This window comes from Vombatus ursinus, unplaced genomic scaffold (assembly GCF_900497805.2).
Source record: "Vombatus ursinus unplaced genomic scaffold, bare-nosed wombat genome assembly UNPS02014798.1, whole genome shotgun sequence".
NCBI classification, from domain to species: Eukaryota; Metazoa; Chordata; class Mammalia; order Diprotodontia; family Vombatidae; genus Vombatus; species Vombatus ursinus.
Window position 1 is genome coordinate 10,630,265 of NW_020954576.1, and position 16,770 is coordinate 10,647,034.

Genomic DNA, 16,770 nt, shown 5'->3' on the forward strand with positions numbered 1-16,770 from the left:
TCTATGTTGTTCCACTCATCTGAAATACCTTCCTTATTTACTAGTATAAATTTTACCATCTTTCAAAGTTAATTTTTAGGTCATGAAGCATTCCATGACTATGAGGTCTAAGTGATTTTCCTTTTATAGACACATACTATATTAATATTTGGAAGGAATCTCAGAAGTCATCTGATAAAGTATTACTTTGGACCACTTTTTATAGTGCCTATAGTTTCTACCACATAATTTAATGCTACATTATATGCTCCTTAAATTTTTCAATATTATTCCTTGCATTAGTGCTGTATCTCTAACTAAATTATAAGAGTCATGGAAAGCCACTTTTTATGTCTCCTACAAAAGTGCCTAGGCACAGTGCTGACCATAAAGCAAACACTTACTGCTTGACTGCCTCTGTTATCACATTGATACAGTGTTATATTGTAGTTATTATATATTAGGATAAGATGAAAATTGTTTATGAAAATGAAGTAGTCAAACTTACCTTGTAAACCAGAATCATCCCGTGCAAAAATTTTTAGAAACCCTCCTAAGAGATTTCTAACAATTTGCTGTGAATTAAAACATAAAAAATTTTAAAATGAAACAAACACTATCAATGCAGAGATTTGCAAAAAAAATACACTAAACAATTGCAGTATTTTATTGAGTTAACTGACATTTTGGTTACAAACAAATATTTAAATAGAATAATAATTGTAAAGTAGTCTTTGTAAAGTAATACAAATGGTCTTTAATATCACATTAAGCAAAAAGTCAGGTTGACAAGTATTTATTAATCACCTACTTATGTGCCAGGCACTGGGCTAAGTGCTGGGGAGACAACAATATAAAAGCAAAAGATACTCCCTACTCTAAAGAAAGTCATAGTCTAATGGGGAAGACAAGTAAAAACAAGACATATACATGGTAAATTGGAGGTAATCCCAGAAGAAAAGCATTAAATTTAAGGGAACTAAGAAAAGCTTTCTGTAGAAGGTAAAATTTTAGTAAGGACTTAAAGTAAGGGAAGTCCAGAGGCAGCGATTTGGAGAGAGAAAATTCCAAGCATGGGGGGCAACCAGAGACAATGCACAGGCAGGAGACAAGTGTCTTGTTTGAGGAATAGCAAAAAGGCCAGTGTCACTGAATAACGCAGTTATGTTGAGGGCAGGGGAAGGAATAAGGGGAAAAAATCTGGAAAAGTAACAGGGGGCCAGGTAATGATAGGCTTTTGAATGTCAAACAGAGCATTTTATATTTTATTATTAGAGACAATAAAGAGCTATTCGAATTTATTGAATGGGGAAAACATGGTCAGATCTGCACTTTAGGGAGGTCTATTTGACAACTGAATGAAGTGGGGAGAGAATTGAGGCAGGGAGACCGACCAGAAGGCTACGTGTGAGATGATGGGGGCCTGCACCAAGATGGTGGCAATGTGGGAGAAGAGGAGGGAGAGTATGCAAGAGAAGTTACATAGGCAGAAACAGTAGGACTTGGCAACTGATTGAATATTGGAAGGTATGTGTGTGAGAGACAGTGAAGAGTCAAGAATGATATCTAGACTGCACGCTTGGGAAGATAGTAGTGCTTCAAAGTAATAAGCAAGACAGGAAAAGAGAAGGGCCGGTGGGGAAAGATACTAAGTTCAGTTTTAGACATGTTGAGTTTTATCTATGGGACAACCATTTTGAGATTTCCAATAGGCAGCTGAAGATATGATTAAGTTGTATATTTTAGAGTCAGTCATAAAAAAATCAATGTGATTGTCAGATTTGCCAGGTAGAAGCAGAAATTGTTAATTAGCTTCCCTTACTGAGTAGTAAGTAGAATAGCTAAAATCTGTCCAGGGAAAGTACTGAAGAATTCTGTGGAATCTAGACAAATATAGTATCATGCTCCCCAGAATCTCCTGATTAAACAAAACGATTGCAGAGACAAGGACACTGGCTGCTATAATATAACAAATTACAGGGAATTTTTTCTTTGGTCTGTGTGGGAAAAAAAAAAACACCAGGAAATGTGACCTAAATTTTTAAGAAGCAGAGGTACAAAAATAATTAGTTATTCAGTAGAATTACTATTTTAATAATTATTTATAATCAAAGATGCATGTACTACAGTAGGAAAAAAAGCATAGTCCCTGGGTCAGGAGACCAGAGTTCTGACACTAATACTAGGATTCCTAGCTAAGGGACTTTGATTATGTCATCTACAAAATGGGGATAATAACAAGTATGATGATGATGATGATAATAATAATAATTTATCTAGCACCTACTATGTGGCAGGCACTGTGCTAAGTGCTTTACAAATATTACATCATTAGAACCTGACAATTATGGGATATAAGTACTATTATTACCCCCATTTTACAATAGAGCAAATTGAGTCAAACAGAGGTTAAGTGACTTGTCACATAGTAAGCGTCTGGATTTGAACTCAGGTCTTCCGACTCCAGGCCCAGCAGACTACCCATCGTGACACCTAACAACCTCTCATCCTCAATTTCTCTCATTCTCTGTAAAATGATGATCATGATAGTACATACCTCATAGGATTATTGTGAATATAAAATGAAATAACATATAAAACACTTTGCAAACCTTAAAGTGCTATTTAATGCTAGCTATTATGAGATTATAATAAACAAAAAAAGAAAATGAAGTCATTAATATAATCAATATTTATCTCATATTAACCATACTAAAATTTTACCTTTTGCATGAGTAAAGTCACGTTTTTTTCCTTTTGCCTGACGATTTTCAAAAAGCTCTCAAAGACATGGCCAAGTACATCAAGTTTGACTTTACTGGCTGAAAGCAAATTTAATTCCAATATGCAAATCTCAGGATATATTAATTCTCCTGGTGCAAGGTTTTCAATCATATCATTTAAATAACTTGAAGAGCTGATGTATCCTGTTTCAGTGTTTATGTCTTCTAAAATTAAAAAAGTAGTTAATTTTCATTTATAATATGACAAACAGAATTCTAATATTGACTCGTTTCAGAACTACTAGTAACACTAATAATAGCACTTCCCAAGTGTTTATTAATTTTCCTTCTAGGCGATTCTTTGTTAAAATATGATATTTATATAAAATAAAAGCAATTTAAAGGATACTATAAAGAAAAGTTAACATTTGCAAAACAATTAAAATTTTTTCAATGCCTATAAGATTTCTCAACCTAATCATTTAGCCAGTACCTCAAAATCAACCTCTGAAAAGCATAGTTTACCTAAAAGAAAGGTGATTTCATAATCTGGAATATCTGGGTTCAAGTTGTGCCTCAGACATACACCGGATGTGACCTCAGGCAATTAATTCACTTAAGCTCTCAATGACTCCTGCAACTGACTGCTTTGGTAAAGGAAATTTCCTCATTGGGAGTTCCCATACCAATGCAAACACAGATCTAGGCAAAAATGTGTGGCATGCACATATCTGTGCATGGCCAAAACCTCCTCTACCTCTTGACTTCACCACTTCTATCAGTGACCTGGGGACATCACCACCCATACAGTCGCCTACGCTTGAAATTTTGGGTATCTTCCACTTTCCCCTCTCCTTAATTTTCATTTTTGAATTGTTAAGACCTATTAATTTGACTTCTGTAGTATCTCTTGTACGTCCATCCTCTCTCCATTCTCACTGATAGCATGCACTATCACATCATACACCATCACCACCAAATATTTGTTAAATCCTTATTGTATTAAGAGAACTAGGCAGGGTGCTGGGGAAAATAATTCAAGATCTCTGACTTCAAAAAACTTACAGTCTAGGTTGAAGATGCACTTTTAACACAAATAACTATGAAAATGCAACATTACATGTTAGGTACATTAAAGAAAAGTTATGTCAAATATAAGGAGGAAAAGTCATTACCAACCAAGGGCATCAGGAAAGGTAGAATTTGAGTCAGATTTAAAAGATGGGTATAAATTCAACTGGCAAAGAGAAGCATTCCTCTCTAGGCTGCACTCCTGACTCTACCATACTTTCTATACAATATACCCAGAAACCAATTCTTTGTGAAAGCTCACTCCACCTTGGATTTCACAAATTGGAAATATCCTCTGACCCTCTGATCTCTCCCTCTAATTGGCTGGTTCCTCCCAAAACTTCCATTTAAAGGAGGATGCCCAAATTAACCACATTTTCATCCTTCCCAAGGCAGTACTTCTGAATCTTCCCAAATTCTCTACTATGGAGAGGAGTACCTTCATCTCTTTCCCTCTCATCCCTCCCCCCTTTCTGGCTTCCTTTTATGTGCTCCCTTCTCTGGTCAGAATGTAAACTCCTTGAGAACAAGTACTATCTATTTGTATTCCTAGCACTTGGTAGGCAATTAATAAATGCTTAAGGACAGTGGGGAAAAATATCAAACAAAACAAACAAGCATTCAAAGCATAGGGAGCACAACTTGAAAAAAGGCAATACGCATTTTTAGGACCACAAAAAGCAGAGTGAAATTCACAAGAGACAAGGCTGGAAATGTAGAAGTATGCCAGATAGTCAAGGGAGGGCATTTAACACCAGGAAGAGGAGTATGAACTTTAATTAGTAAGAAACAGAGAATCACTGAAGATTTCTGAGCAACGGAGCGACATGACCACATCTATGCGTAAGAAAGAGCAGCCTGGCAACAATATTAAGGAAAGATTAGAAGAAGAAGTACCCTGGGAAGCCCTGTGAGGAATCTATTCTGATAGTCTAAGTGCATGATAAAGAAGCCCTTATTAAGGTGCTTTCAGACAGAATGGAATAAATGCAAGCAATCCTTCAGAGGAGAGATTAACAGGACTTTGCAATTTTAAATATAAGAAAAAAGGTAGAGGAAAAAGACAAGCTTACAAAGACAACCCAGTTTTCAATATCTGGTTAGATATCCATGTGAAGATATTCTATGGGTCATGGGGGATATGCAAACACACACATGACCCTCTGCAATGGACATGAGACCAGCATCTCCTCTCCTGGGTACTTAGAGTTCCAAGGACCCAACCCAGTTGATTGGGGACTAAGTATATACAAACTAGCTCAGCTAGCCCAGTATAACTATTGGCTAGCTCTAACACCAGACCATGCTTCAGCTTTCTATCCCATCCAATCATCCAGCCTTCCATCTAGGCCATCTCTCCATCTGCCTGCCACCACATATGTATTTATGCCTCCTTCTCCCCATCTTTCACCTCTCCAGAATAAAACTCCTTTTTTTTTGTCACCTCTACTTTCCTATATGTGCCGTCTTTCCCTTTTAGCATGTAAACTCCTTGAAAGAAGAAACTATTAAAAAAATTGGTCTTCCTCGTGCTTAGCACAGTAACATGCACATAAGTAAGCACTGAACAAATGCTTTTTCATTCAATCTCATTCATTTGGGAGACATCTAAATAGATGTGGTAGTTAAAATTAATAGAGTATAGAAAGAGGAGAGAGAAATTTGGAGAACATTCACATTAGATTTGAAAGGGTAAAGAGCAAGCAAAAGAATCAGAGAAAAACAAGGAGAATATAATGTTTCTGTAAGGAAGGTAAAAGAAAATATACACTAAGAGAGGACAACAAGTAGTGTCAAAATTGGAAGGGAGATTAAGAATAAGATATGAAAAAAATCACTGGCCTAGCAGTACCAGATTTGAAATCCTCAGAACAATTTGGTACTAGTTTTAAAATAATCAGGTTGATCAATGGAATACATTAAGGCAGGCCTGCACAACCTGCAGCCTGCGGGCATGCCAAAGGACTTCTGGTGGCCAGCGAAAAATGTAGAGGGTTTTCATGGGCCATTGGAAATCCTTTGGCAGGCTGCAAGTTGTGTTGGCCTATGTTATGGAAACAAGACCCAAAAACAATTGGACATAGTAGTATAATGTTCAATAAACCCAAGGACACTACTGGGTTTGATACAAACTTCTGTGAAAACTGGAAAGTAATCTGGCAGAAATTAGTTGTTTTTTTGTTTTTTTTTTTTTTGGTTAGGCAATGGGGGTTAAGTGACTTGCCCAGGGTCACACAGCTAATAAGTGTTATGTGTCTGAGACTGGATTTGAACTCAGGTCCTCCTGACTCCAGGGCCAGTACTCTATCCACTGCGCCACCTAGCTGCCCCCCACAAATTAGTTTTAAACACTTTACTCCATAAGGTACAAACTTCGAAAATACTTATAACAAATAAAAAAGGTGATACAAAAAAATTAGAGGTCAAAGGAAAGATTTTTCTTGTACTATGACTATAGAGTGGATCCTATCCAAATCATAAAAGACAAAAAAAATTTGATTACGAAAATTAAAGTGCTTATGTACAAGCAAAATAAATGCTATTAAAATGTATAAGATACGTATGATATGTATAGCAGTACTTTTTACTGTAGCAAAGAATAGGAAACAAAACAAGTGTCTATCAATTAGGGAATGGCTGAACCAAATGTGGTATATATAATGAAAATTTAATGTGCATAAGAAATAATGAAAGGGATGGACTCAGAGAAAAAATGGAGGTCCCAGTAGGAACTGATGAAAGGTGAGGTGAGCCAAACCAGGACAACAATTTACATGATGACCATAACCAGAACAAGAGATAGAACAACTCTGAACAATCTAATAATTTGATGAAAGTAACAACCCATCATGACTTCAAAAGATTGGTGATAAAATGTGCCCTTCACTTGGCAGAGAGGTGATGAACTAGCATTCAAAGCAAGGGGAATAGCCACTGAAAATTCTTGGAGTCAGAAGATGGAGTGTCTTGTGTGATGGAGTAAGGTATAAGAAGAATGGAAGGGTGGAGTACGGGGGTGGAATTTATAAAGGATTTAAAAACTCAAATTGAGGATTCTCTATTTGATCTTTTTGATGATAGGGAACTAGCCAATGGAGTTTCCTGAGAAGGGGTGACATAGTTAGACCTTCATATTAAGAAGATTACTTTGACAATCAAGTGGAAGACGGACTGGAATACAGGGACACTTGTGGCAGGGACAGCAACCAACAGGGTATTACAATAGTCCAGAAGTGAGGAGATAAGAGTTTGCCTGCACCAGGGTGGTATCGGTGTCAGAGGAGAGAAGTAAATTCAAGAGATGTTACAAAGGTAAAATCAAGAGGCCGTGGCAATAGATTGGATGTGGGGAGGTGAAAGAGAGTGAGGAGCTGAAGATACTTAGATTATGAGCCTGGGTAAGTGGGAGGATGGTGGCACCCTCAACAGTAACAGAGAAGTCTAGAAGGGTTTGGGAAGAAAAATAGCAAGTTCAGTTTTAGACGTGTTGAGTTTAAGATATCTCTCAGTTCACAATGTCCAACAGGCAATTGGAGATGCAAGACTAGAGATCAGAAGTTGGAGCTTGCTAAGGAGCTCTGAGAGAATCATAGGCATAAAAATGATAACTGAATTCATAGGAGCTGATGAAATCATCAAGTGAAATAGTATAAAGGAGAAGTTAAGAAAGCCCAGGACAGAGCCCTATGACAAATTTTTTCAGTAAAATGAGGCAAAGTTCGTAACAGAAAGGGTAATGGTAAAGAGGGAACCATGGAAGGTTTGAGGAGAGAAGATGTTTAGAAGAGCTTCTGCTACATGGATAGTGAATTAATGAAGGAGTTGTATGAAAAAGATTGCCTTGCAGCAGTGAAGATACAGGCGAATTACATAAAAAAACTTTGCAGTGGACCTAGTCAGCATGGTTTCATGATTTTCTACAGCTGTGTTCATCAGCACGTGTGTAGAAGCAAATTCAGCAGACAGTGTGAGTGATCCAAGGCTTTCGCTAGTATGGGGTGAAGGTCTAGGAAAGAACTGATTTTCCTTAGTGAGAAATAAGGAAATTTACTTGACCAGAGAGAAGGAGAGAGTGGATAATGATGTTCAGAATCCGGAGGGGAACTAACGAGCTTACACTGGACGGTCTTGATCTTTTTAGTCAAATAACAGGTTTGGTCATCTGCTCTAAGCGTGACAGGTGAGGTCTGGAAGCATCACTGAGAGGAATGAGGTAAGGAGTGGAAACAGAGTAGCAAGACAAATAGCAAGGGGCGCCCTAACACAGATCATGAATTTGTAGCAGGTAAAATCAGCTTGGCTTGTGACTTTTGCCAGGGACATTTGAAGCCCTGTAGCAGGAATAGATGAATTATATGGGTAGATTTACTAAGAGATATAGAGTCAAAAGTTGAGAATGGAAGAAAGTCAATAAGGGAAGAATTCCTAGAGAAGAAGCTAGTGACACATAAAGTATCAGATCGTGTAAGTGAAGGCTGGGTATGGAGACTAGTACAGCAAATAGACAGGAGTAGCAGGGATTCAAAAAAGGCTATTAAGAAGAAAAAGAGTAGGTCTAGTGTGAGTGTTGGAAAGAAGGAGGGAGTCATGGTTAGGAAAGTGAAATTTCAAACTTTGAGATCGTGGAGAATGTCCTCTTTATAGGTACTCCCAGCTCTACTCTAAGCCTCTTCAAATTCCTCCTTCGTACTACTCCTTATCACATCATACACACTCACAACATGGTCTCTAATTATTAGTCCATTATTTCCTACCAAGGAACTCTATCTAGCTTTCAAACTTCTCAACATCTGGCACTAATTCACCTTTCAAGACTTATCTTAAAAATTCTCAAGTACCTTTATGCTCCAATGAGAATAGACTACTCATTATCCCTAGGTCTACCTTCCCACCTTCAAGCTGTTCCCTATACTTGCAATAACTTCCCCATTTTTGTTCCCTCTGACTTTTGAATTCCTAAGAATCATTTAATGCATCTGTTCCCTTGCTAGCACACATTTACAATTAAAGCAATTTTTGAGCAAGTAATCCCTTCAATATGTCTATGTTTATGTACAAATTTATTTCTATTTACTACTGTACCAATATTATGTACATTATAAAACATACACAAAAATAGAAATAAAGAATAGGATAAAGATGAAATAAAATAATTTTTATTTATTAATAATATATATTTTTTATTTCATTACAAATATTTTTATTAAGTAATGTGATTGAATGTTTCATTATTTTTTAAAATCTTAGTTTAACACTTTGTGATACAGCAATTTGAAGGTCTGGTTTTAGGTTAGGTTAATTTTGACACACAGTCTTAATAGCTAACCTAGCTGAAAATACTTTATAAAGATATGTAGATCCAAGTGGAAAAGGAACATCATTGGCTGCACTTACTAAATCATTGGCTGTACTTACTAAATCACTATATCCTACCCATCAATTTTTTTTTTATTTGCAAAGGTTTTATTACAATTTGGTTAGGAAAATTTCCTGCTAAATGGAGGGTAGGATGCAAGGGACATGAAGATCAGATCCCAGGTCTGAAAGGTAGCTGTTTCAGGTAGAAAAGGAAGAAGACTGAAGCAAAGGATATACAAAACAAGTGGTTAAGCCATCATTTCCTGGTGATGAATGGCTTTCATCATTTGCTTCCAAGCTACCCCATTGGTTTGGTGGAGTCTTGGGAACAGAGGTGAAGATCTGGGAGTTATATACTTGGCTATTAAGCTCCAAATCCACTACAGCAGCAACTGCTGACTACTTCTTAGCTCTTATGAGCAGCTGCTGCTGCTATTCTCAGGTTCTTTGCTCTAGCTCCTCCTGGTTCATTGGGAACCTCCCTTGTTCTCTTGGAAGGCAGGGATGGGGAGGGGGAAAGGGGGAAAGAACCTGAGCAGTCAGAATAGACCTAACATCTGCACCTTTGGGAAACATTTTCTCCACTTCTGGGATTCCCTTCCCCCATATGTCAAAGGTGTTAGAGCATCCATCCGATCCAACTTCTATCCTTCCTACAAAGAGGCAGTGAAACAATTTCCTGGGAAACATCATCCATCCAGAAACTGTACAAAGGCCAGACTAGGGGATATAGGTGATGTGTCGAGGGGTTATGGTCAAGATGACAGGAGGAGGACAGGAGCACAAGTTGCCAGGCAAGGAATGACTGCTTATCCATCTTTCCAACTACTTCGAATGGAGCTCCAATGGTTTAATGGCACAGCCCACAGAGAACACAGGAAGAGACAAAAGGCTAGGGCAGACCTGCAGCACTTGGCAGTAGGTAGGGGCCAAAATTAAAATAGGCTAAACTTCTTTGGGCCGCAGATAGGTTTTTAGCAGCTCACTTTCCAAGTAAAGGTATAATTAAAGATTAAACTATTTTCAAAAAGGGAAATTTCAATTAATATCAATTAATTACACTTATTACTTAAGGTTTTTATTTATCATGAAATTGCTCCTCTCAGACTAGAGACAGAGTGACAATAGTTGTCGTGGGTCACATGACAAATATGAGAGAGTGAGCAGTGGCAACCCACCTGCCAAGTTACGTGATGGGCACAATAGTGACTAGCGGAAGGGGGGGTAAGTGGGGCATGGACAACGACTCGTCACATCTTTACTTTCTTTTACATCCTCCACATTTTTTGTGGGCTGCCCAAAATCCTTTAGTGGGCTGCAAGCGGCCCGTGGGCCATAACTTGTGCAGGCCTGATCTAAGGCCAGGTGCGAAGTGACTGTCTACCCTGCCTGGGAAGGAGCACAAGATAGCTAAATGTCCAGGGATAATCAAAAGCAGAAGGGAGGAGACTAACAGAGGCAGGAATCAGGACAAACACAATGACCAGCTACGCTGCTCTCCTCAGTTCTGATATTTTCTTCAAATACTTAGAACTTTGGAGATGAATGCTCTAAAGCACACCTCAAATGCCAACTCTTCCAGGAAATATTCCCTTTCTTCTCTGCTAGTAACCAACTTCGAGCTCTTTTAACTTTCCATAACACTATTTATACTTTTCTTATGCACTCATTGGATATTATTTTGTTTTTTAGTTATCTGTATGTGTCATATCCTCACATTAAAGCTATAAACTCCACGAGGACAGGAATATGTCTTTATCTAAACTTTATATCTACTCCAATGCACAATTCAATACACATCATATACTTAATAAATGTTTAATCCAATTTGAATTGGACCAACTTCTGAATAATAGATTCTAGCCTAAGATATTTATAAAAATATCTGAGTTTTAAGAGACACATTTCTAGCAAGGTTTCTAAAATTGAAATTTTACTGAGACATGAAAATATGAGAATGTTTCTACTAAAAAGCCATCACTGCACCTCTAGTAAACTACTTTTACAATTTTTATCCAAAAAGAATATCTTACAAATCTTCAGAAATCATGGAACCAAATTTTTTCTGCTATCTAGACATGAGAAAAAAGACAGGCTTTGGGGCATGAAAGAAACTTACAGAACATATTGTGGATCCTGACAACACCGTTACTTATGTAAGATCTGAGTTACAGCCTGTGCTGAAACCTAGTGACTCCAATAAATATTTCCTATCTATACTATCCACACTGTAAATCCCCATGAGTCCAAAGCTCTAGAAAGCTCACCTAAGATTGTCAGTATATATCTATATACATATATATATACATGAACAATGGGAGTCGTCTTCAATTCTTCAGTAGCACATTCCCCATATCCAATCAGTTGATAAAAAACCTTATCAGCACTAGCGCCACAACAGAATATTAGCCTCCTTATCTCCACTAGATCCAACCCTTATCACCTCTCACTTAGATTACTGCAAAAGCGTCTTAATTGGTCTCCCTGTCTCAAAGCCCTCCCTCTTCAATTCAACTCTTAAATAACTGCCAATGTTCTTTTGCCGAAGCGTAGATTTGACCATGTCATTGCCTTGCTCAAAAAGCTGCAGTGTCTGGAATAAAATATGAACTTTTTGTCTATTACTTGTCTTCATGATGAATTGCCCTTCATGCCCATGATATTCTGCCTTGCATTTCTGTGTCCTTCCAAAAGCTGTCTTTCATGTCTAGTACGTACTCCTCTCCTAGCTTCTGCTTTAGGAACCAAGCTTCTTCCAAAGATCATCTCAAGAACCATTCCTAAAAAAGGGACTTTCCTGATACTTCCAGCTATCTTGGATATGCTCCCCACCACTCCACTACCCTGTACCCTGTATGTATATATTTTATATTTACTTACGTATCTACATGTTGTCCCAAATGAATGTAAACTCTTTGGGAGTGGGGTCTCTTTTGTTTTTGTCTTTGTATCTCTAGCACCAAGTACACTATATGCCTGGCACAAAGTAAGCACTTACATGTTCTCTGATTGATTGATGTGAAACAGAATGATTCTGGATTCTTTCAGTTACAAGTATCTTTGGGAAACTAATGACTGAAAGAAAAAAACTTTCACAATCTTAGCGAATATTAAAAAAAAAAATGCATTGATCCCATGACAAATAGTGGATAAAAGAGTAAAATTCACAATAGAATTTGAAACCTGGGAGAAAGTCAAGTCATCAAGCATTTTTTAAGGGCTTACTATGTGCCTGACACTGTGTTAAGCACTGAAGACATAAAGAAATGCACAAGACAGTTTCTGCCTGCAAGGAGATCATAGTCTAATGAAGGAGATAACATGTAAATACCTTTGTACGAACAAGATTCATACAGGATAATTTGAAAATAATCCCACAGGAAGGCACTAACATTAAGTGAAATGTGGAAAGGCTTCTTGCTGAAGGTGAGATTTTAGCTGATACTCAAAGGAAGGCAGGGAAGCCACAATCAGTAAGCAATGGGACATAATAGGAAAAATTGAGAGAATCAGGTGCCTAAATCTATTAATTCCCAGTTTCTCTCTAATTTTTTATATGCAAAGAAAAAATCCGAGAGTCTACATAAATTAACATCAATGGAAGATTAAAAAAAACCAGTTCTAAAATACAGACAAATTACTAAAGAAGTTAGGCAGTGCAGTGGGCAGAGTGTTGGGCATGGAGTCAGAAAGATTTTAGTTTAACTCCAGCCTCAGACACTTATTAGTTATGTGACCCTGAGCAAGTGACTGTCTGCCTCAGTTTCCTTAAATATAAATTAAGGATAAAATAACAGCACCTGCTTTCCAGGGTCATTGTGAGGATCAAATGAGATAACATTTTTAAGCACTTAGCGCAATGTCTGCCACTTAGTAGGTGCTTGCTTCCTTTGTAACTTAAAAAAATACTGTGCTTAAAAAAATACCATGCCAATTATTTCATGTGTTTAAATGGTAAAAGCATTAGATGTAACCATGGGGTTGAAAATAGGGTTAGTGTAAATGAAAGACTAAGAAACACAGAAGGTTTGGATTAGGAGAGTAGTATCTCAAAGTTTCCTTTTCAAAGGAAATTACTTACCAATACAGGCTCATATAGCCAACCACCTGCACAAATGCAAAAATTTAGGTGGGTAGCAATAAGGGTCAGCGCTAGTAAAAAAAGTTTCCCATTTATGAAGTCAGATACCAGATACCAAATTCTCCTCTACAGGAAAATAGTTACGGCAAAATTCAAACATATGTAGTTATCTAAATTATTTATTCTTAGATAAATCAGATAATTAATATATCATTTGTGAACTTTCACACAAGTTATATACGTTGATTTTCACATTCAATCCTACCCTACCTTCATCTTGGCTTTCACTATCTTCAGTATCACTTTCACTGTCTGCTTCATAACCTTCTTCTTCAGCAAAAAGTTTAAAAGTACCATGGGCTTCCTCAGTTTCTTCAGAGAGATCACCTTGCTGAGATACTGACTCTGACTCAGACTGATGAATCTGTAAAATGAAAGTGCTCAGTTACAAAACTTGCTGCAAATAATTTGTTCATTATTGGAAAAAAAGTTTACATTTATTAGAACAATGTTAATATACTGATTTTGAAAAAAAAACAAAAAACAAAAAACAAACCTTCAACATACTGTACCATGAAATTACTTCACAGAAAACTTCTACATGTCCTCTGGAGAATATATGCCACAAGAAAAGGCTATGAAAGCACTGCTACAATAATGAACATATTAATTAAGAAAAAAGGAATATAAAACTAATTATGAAATTTTGGCAAAACAAGGCAATAAGACCTTGTTTTCAATAGTGGGAGGCAACATATTATAGGGAAAAAGCAAACTGACCTTGGAATCAGATGATTTAGATTCAAATTCTCATTTACTTATTGTGTGACAAGTCATTTTCCATTTTTATGGACTCAATTTCATTATCAGTAAATTAAGCTTTAGTTAAACTATACAATCTCTATAGTCTCTTAAAGCTCTAAAATTCTGTGATTCTTTATAAGCACAGAAATATGGAAAGCACATGGTACAATCTTCATCTGTCATAAACTAAATATAATAATGCAAATTAAATAATCTAAGTAACTGGGTCAGCACTTTTCCAAAAATGGGTTTAACAGGTGATGGAGCATTAGTTACTCAACATTTACTAAAAATAATACACACACACACACACACACACACACACACACACACAGAGAGTTGTACAGGAAACCTTTATTCATCCTTGCCACATAGCATAAAATGACTAAAAAAGGAAGCCACTAAAGTGAAATAATACTTTTTATAATTTAATAATCATGCATACATATGTACACATAACTAATGAAAATCAAGTTTCATGAAAAGCTATATACTATTATATAAAGTGGGTAATCTTCATCAATGAATGACCTCTACCAATGAAACCATGAATCTTTAAAGTATTACAGAGCATGAGGACTAAAAAAGTCAAAGAACACAGAAATTAGGAATTCCAAGATAACTAACTTTCCTGCATGGTCTTTTGTGTTATGAGACATAAAAAGATTATTTTTTTTAAAAGGTACCTCCTCTGTCTTCACTACAAAAAAAATCTTTTTTTTTTTTAAAGAGGCCAATCCTGCGCTTGTTCCATAGCATTTTATATATCACATTACTTGTTCCTAATCATATTACTTGTACAGAGCCTAGCCTTGCTTCCACTCCAAATCACTGCTCTGAATGTATATACAATTATACCTCACGTGTGTAGTTAGTCATAACAAAAACCTCTCATACCTTTTCAATTTTCTCTTCAGAATGATTCAAATCTGCTGAATAATTCCCCAAAGCTATTTGAAGCAGTGTATCCAATAAAGGCTTAGCTAAATCAGTTTCCACGACCTTTGACTGGGAAAGATGGTCTTGTATTTCGAATAGTACATTTTCCACAGACAAGTTCTAAAAGGAAGGAAAAAAATAGAATATCAAGTGTACTTGTTCTTAACCATTTTTAATTACAGAATAAAATATTTAATTTATACCAATACTGAAGTAACCCACCAACATTAAAAAATTACAAATGGATAAATATCAGTCTTCTGCTATATTTTATATTGAACTTTTAAAAATCTATCACTTTATTCATCATCTTTATTTACAAATTTCAGCCTATCATAGATACAAATTTCTATAAATGTTTACTATGCTTCAAATTATTCTCCCAACTGGAGCTTTCTTTAACTTCCCTTGAATCATTCTTCTCTCAATCTTCTCTCAAAGCCTCCTAAAATATTAAAACTTATTTCTGTTCAAATGTTGATCATTTCCTTGATCCTTGTTGTCCTGGGATAGACTATGGACATTCTATAGGCAACTCCTATAATAATTCAAGGGACTGAATAATCATACTACTTTTATCATTTGTCAATAGTATACTGTTTTGTACTGTTACCTAATTTGTCATATATCAAGTCAACAAGTATTTATTAAGAGCCTACTATGTGCCAGGCACGAAGCTAAGTACTGTAGATACAAAGAAAGGCAAAAAAAAACATTCTCCGCTCTCCAGAAGCTCACATTCGAAAGGAGAAGACAAGATGTAGACAACTATGTACAAACAAGCTATGTATAGGATAACTTGGCAGTAATCTCACATTGGTAAGGGTTCTATAAAATGTCAGATTTTAGTTGGGTCTTGAAACAATCAAGGGGAGCCAGGAGGCAGAGATAAGAAGGGAGAGAATTCTAGGCACAGGGTACATCCAATGAAAGTGTAAATTGGAGTTGTAAATTTGTGTTTGTTTGAGAAACAGCAAGGAGGCCAATATACCAGGATTACAGAACACATTGTGGGGGTATATAGTATAAGAAGACTGGGGAGAAGGGGGCAGTTTATAAAGGGCTTCAAAACCCAAACTGATAATTTCATATTTGATCCCAGAGGCAATAGAGAATTACTGTAATTTACTGAATAAGAGATGACACATACAGATCTGTGCTTTAGTTAGACTAATTTGACAGCTGAGTGGAGGATGGACTGGAGTAGGGAGAGAACTGAAGCAGGGAGATCAAATGAAAGGCTATTGCAATAGTCTAGGTATGAGGTGATAAAAGCCTGCAGCTGGGTGGTGGCAGTGTCAAAAAAGAGGAGGACAAGTATTAAAGAGATGTTACCAATGTAAAATTGACAGAACTTGGCAAGTGATTGGATGTCAGGGTATAGTGAGAGGGAGTAAGGAATGATGACACCTAAGTCATAAGAATGGGAGGATGACTGTGCCCTCAATAGTAATAGGGAAGTTGGGGGAGGTTGGGGAAAAGATAATTAATTCAGTTTTGGACAGGCTGAATTTAAGATATCTCTGGGACAACCAGCTTGAAATTCCCAATAGGCAATTTGAAGTCAAGAGAAACTGCAAGTCAAGAGAGATGTTAGGATTGGATAGGCAGATTTTAGAATCATCTACATAAATAGGATAATTAAATGCATACATCTCCTCTAATTATATTTAAAATTTTTTAAGGGCAAAAATTATATATTACACTTCTCATTGTGCAACACAGTGCCAAACACAATGCTAAATACATAGTAGACACTTGATAAATATTTGTCAATTAATATCAGAGAAAAAGGAATTTTCACAAAAGTGTTAT

At 36.5% G+C, this 16,770-nt stretch overlaps 1 protein-coding gene across 1 annotated transcript in view; it reads right to left on the reverse strand.

The window, feature by feature from the left end:
• Positions 1–16,770, reverse strand: part of LOC114049582 (lysosomal-trafficking regulator-like) — a 247,671-nt gene that overhangs the window by 132,210 nt on the left and 98,691 nt on the right. Inside the window, 4 exon segments of the mRNA XM_027870836.1 lie at positions 488–554; positions 2,704–2,927; positions 13,483–13,636; positions 14,914–15,075. Coding sequence (XP_027726637.1) covers positions 488–554; positions 2,704–2,927; positions 13,483–13,636; positions 14,914–15,075 — 607 coding nt within the window.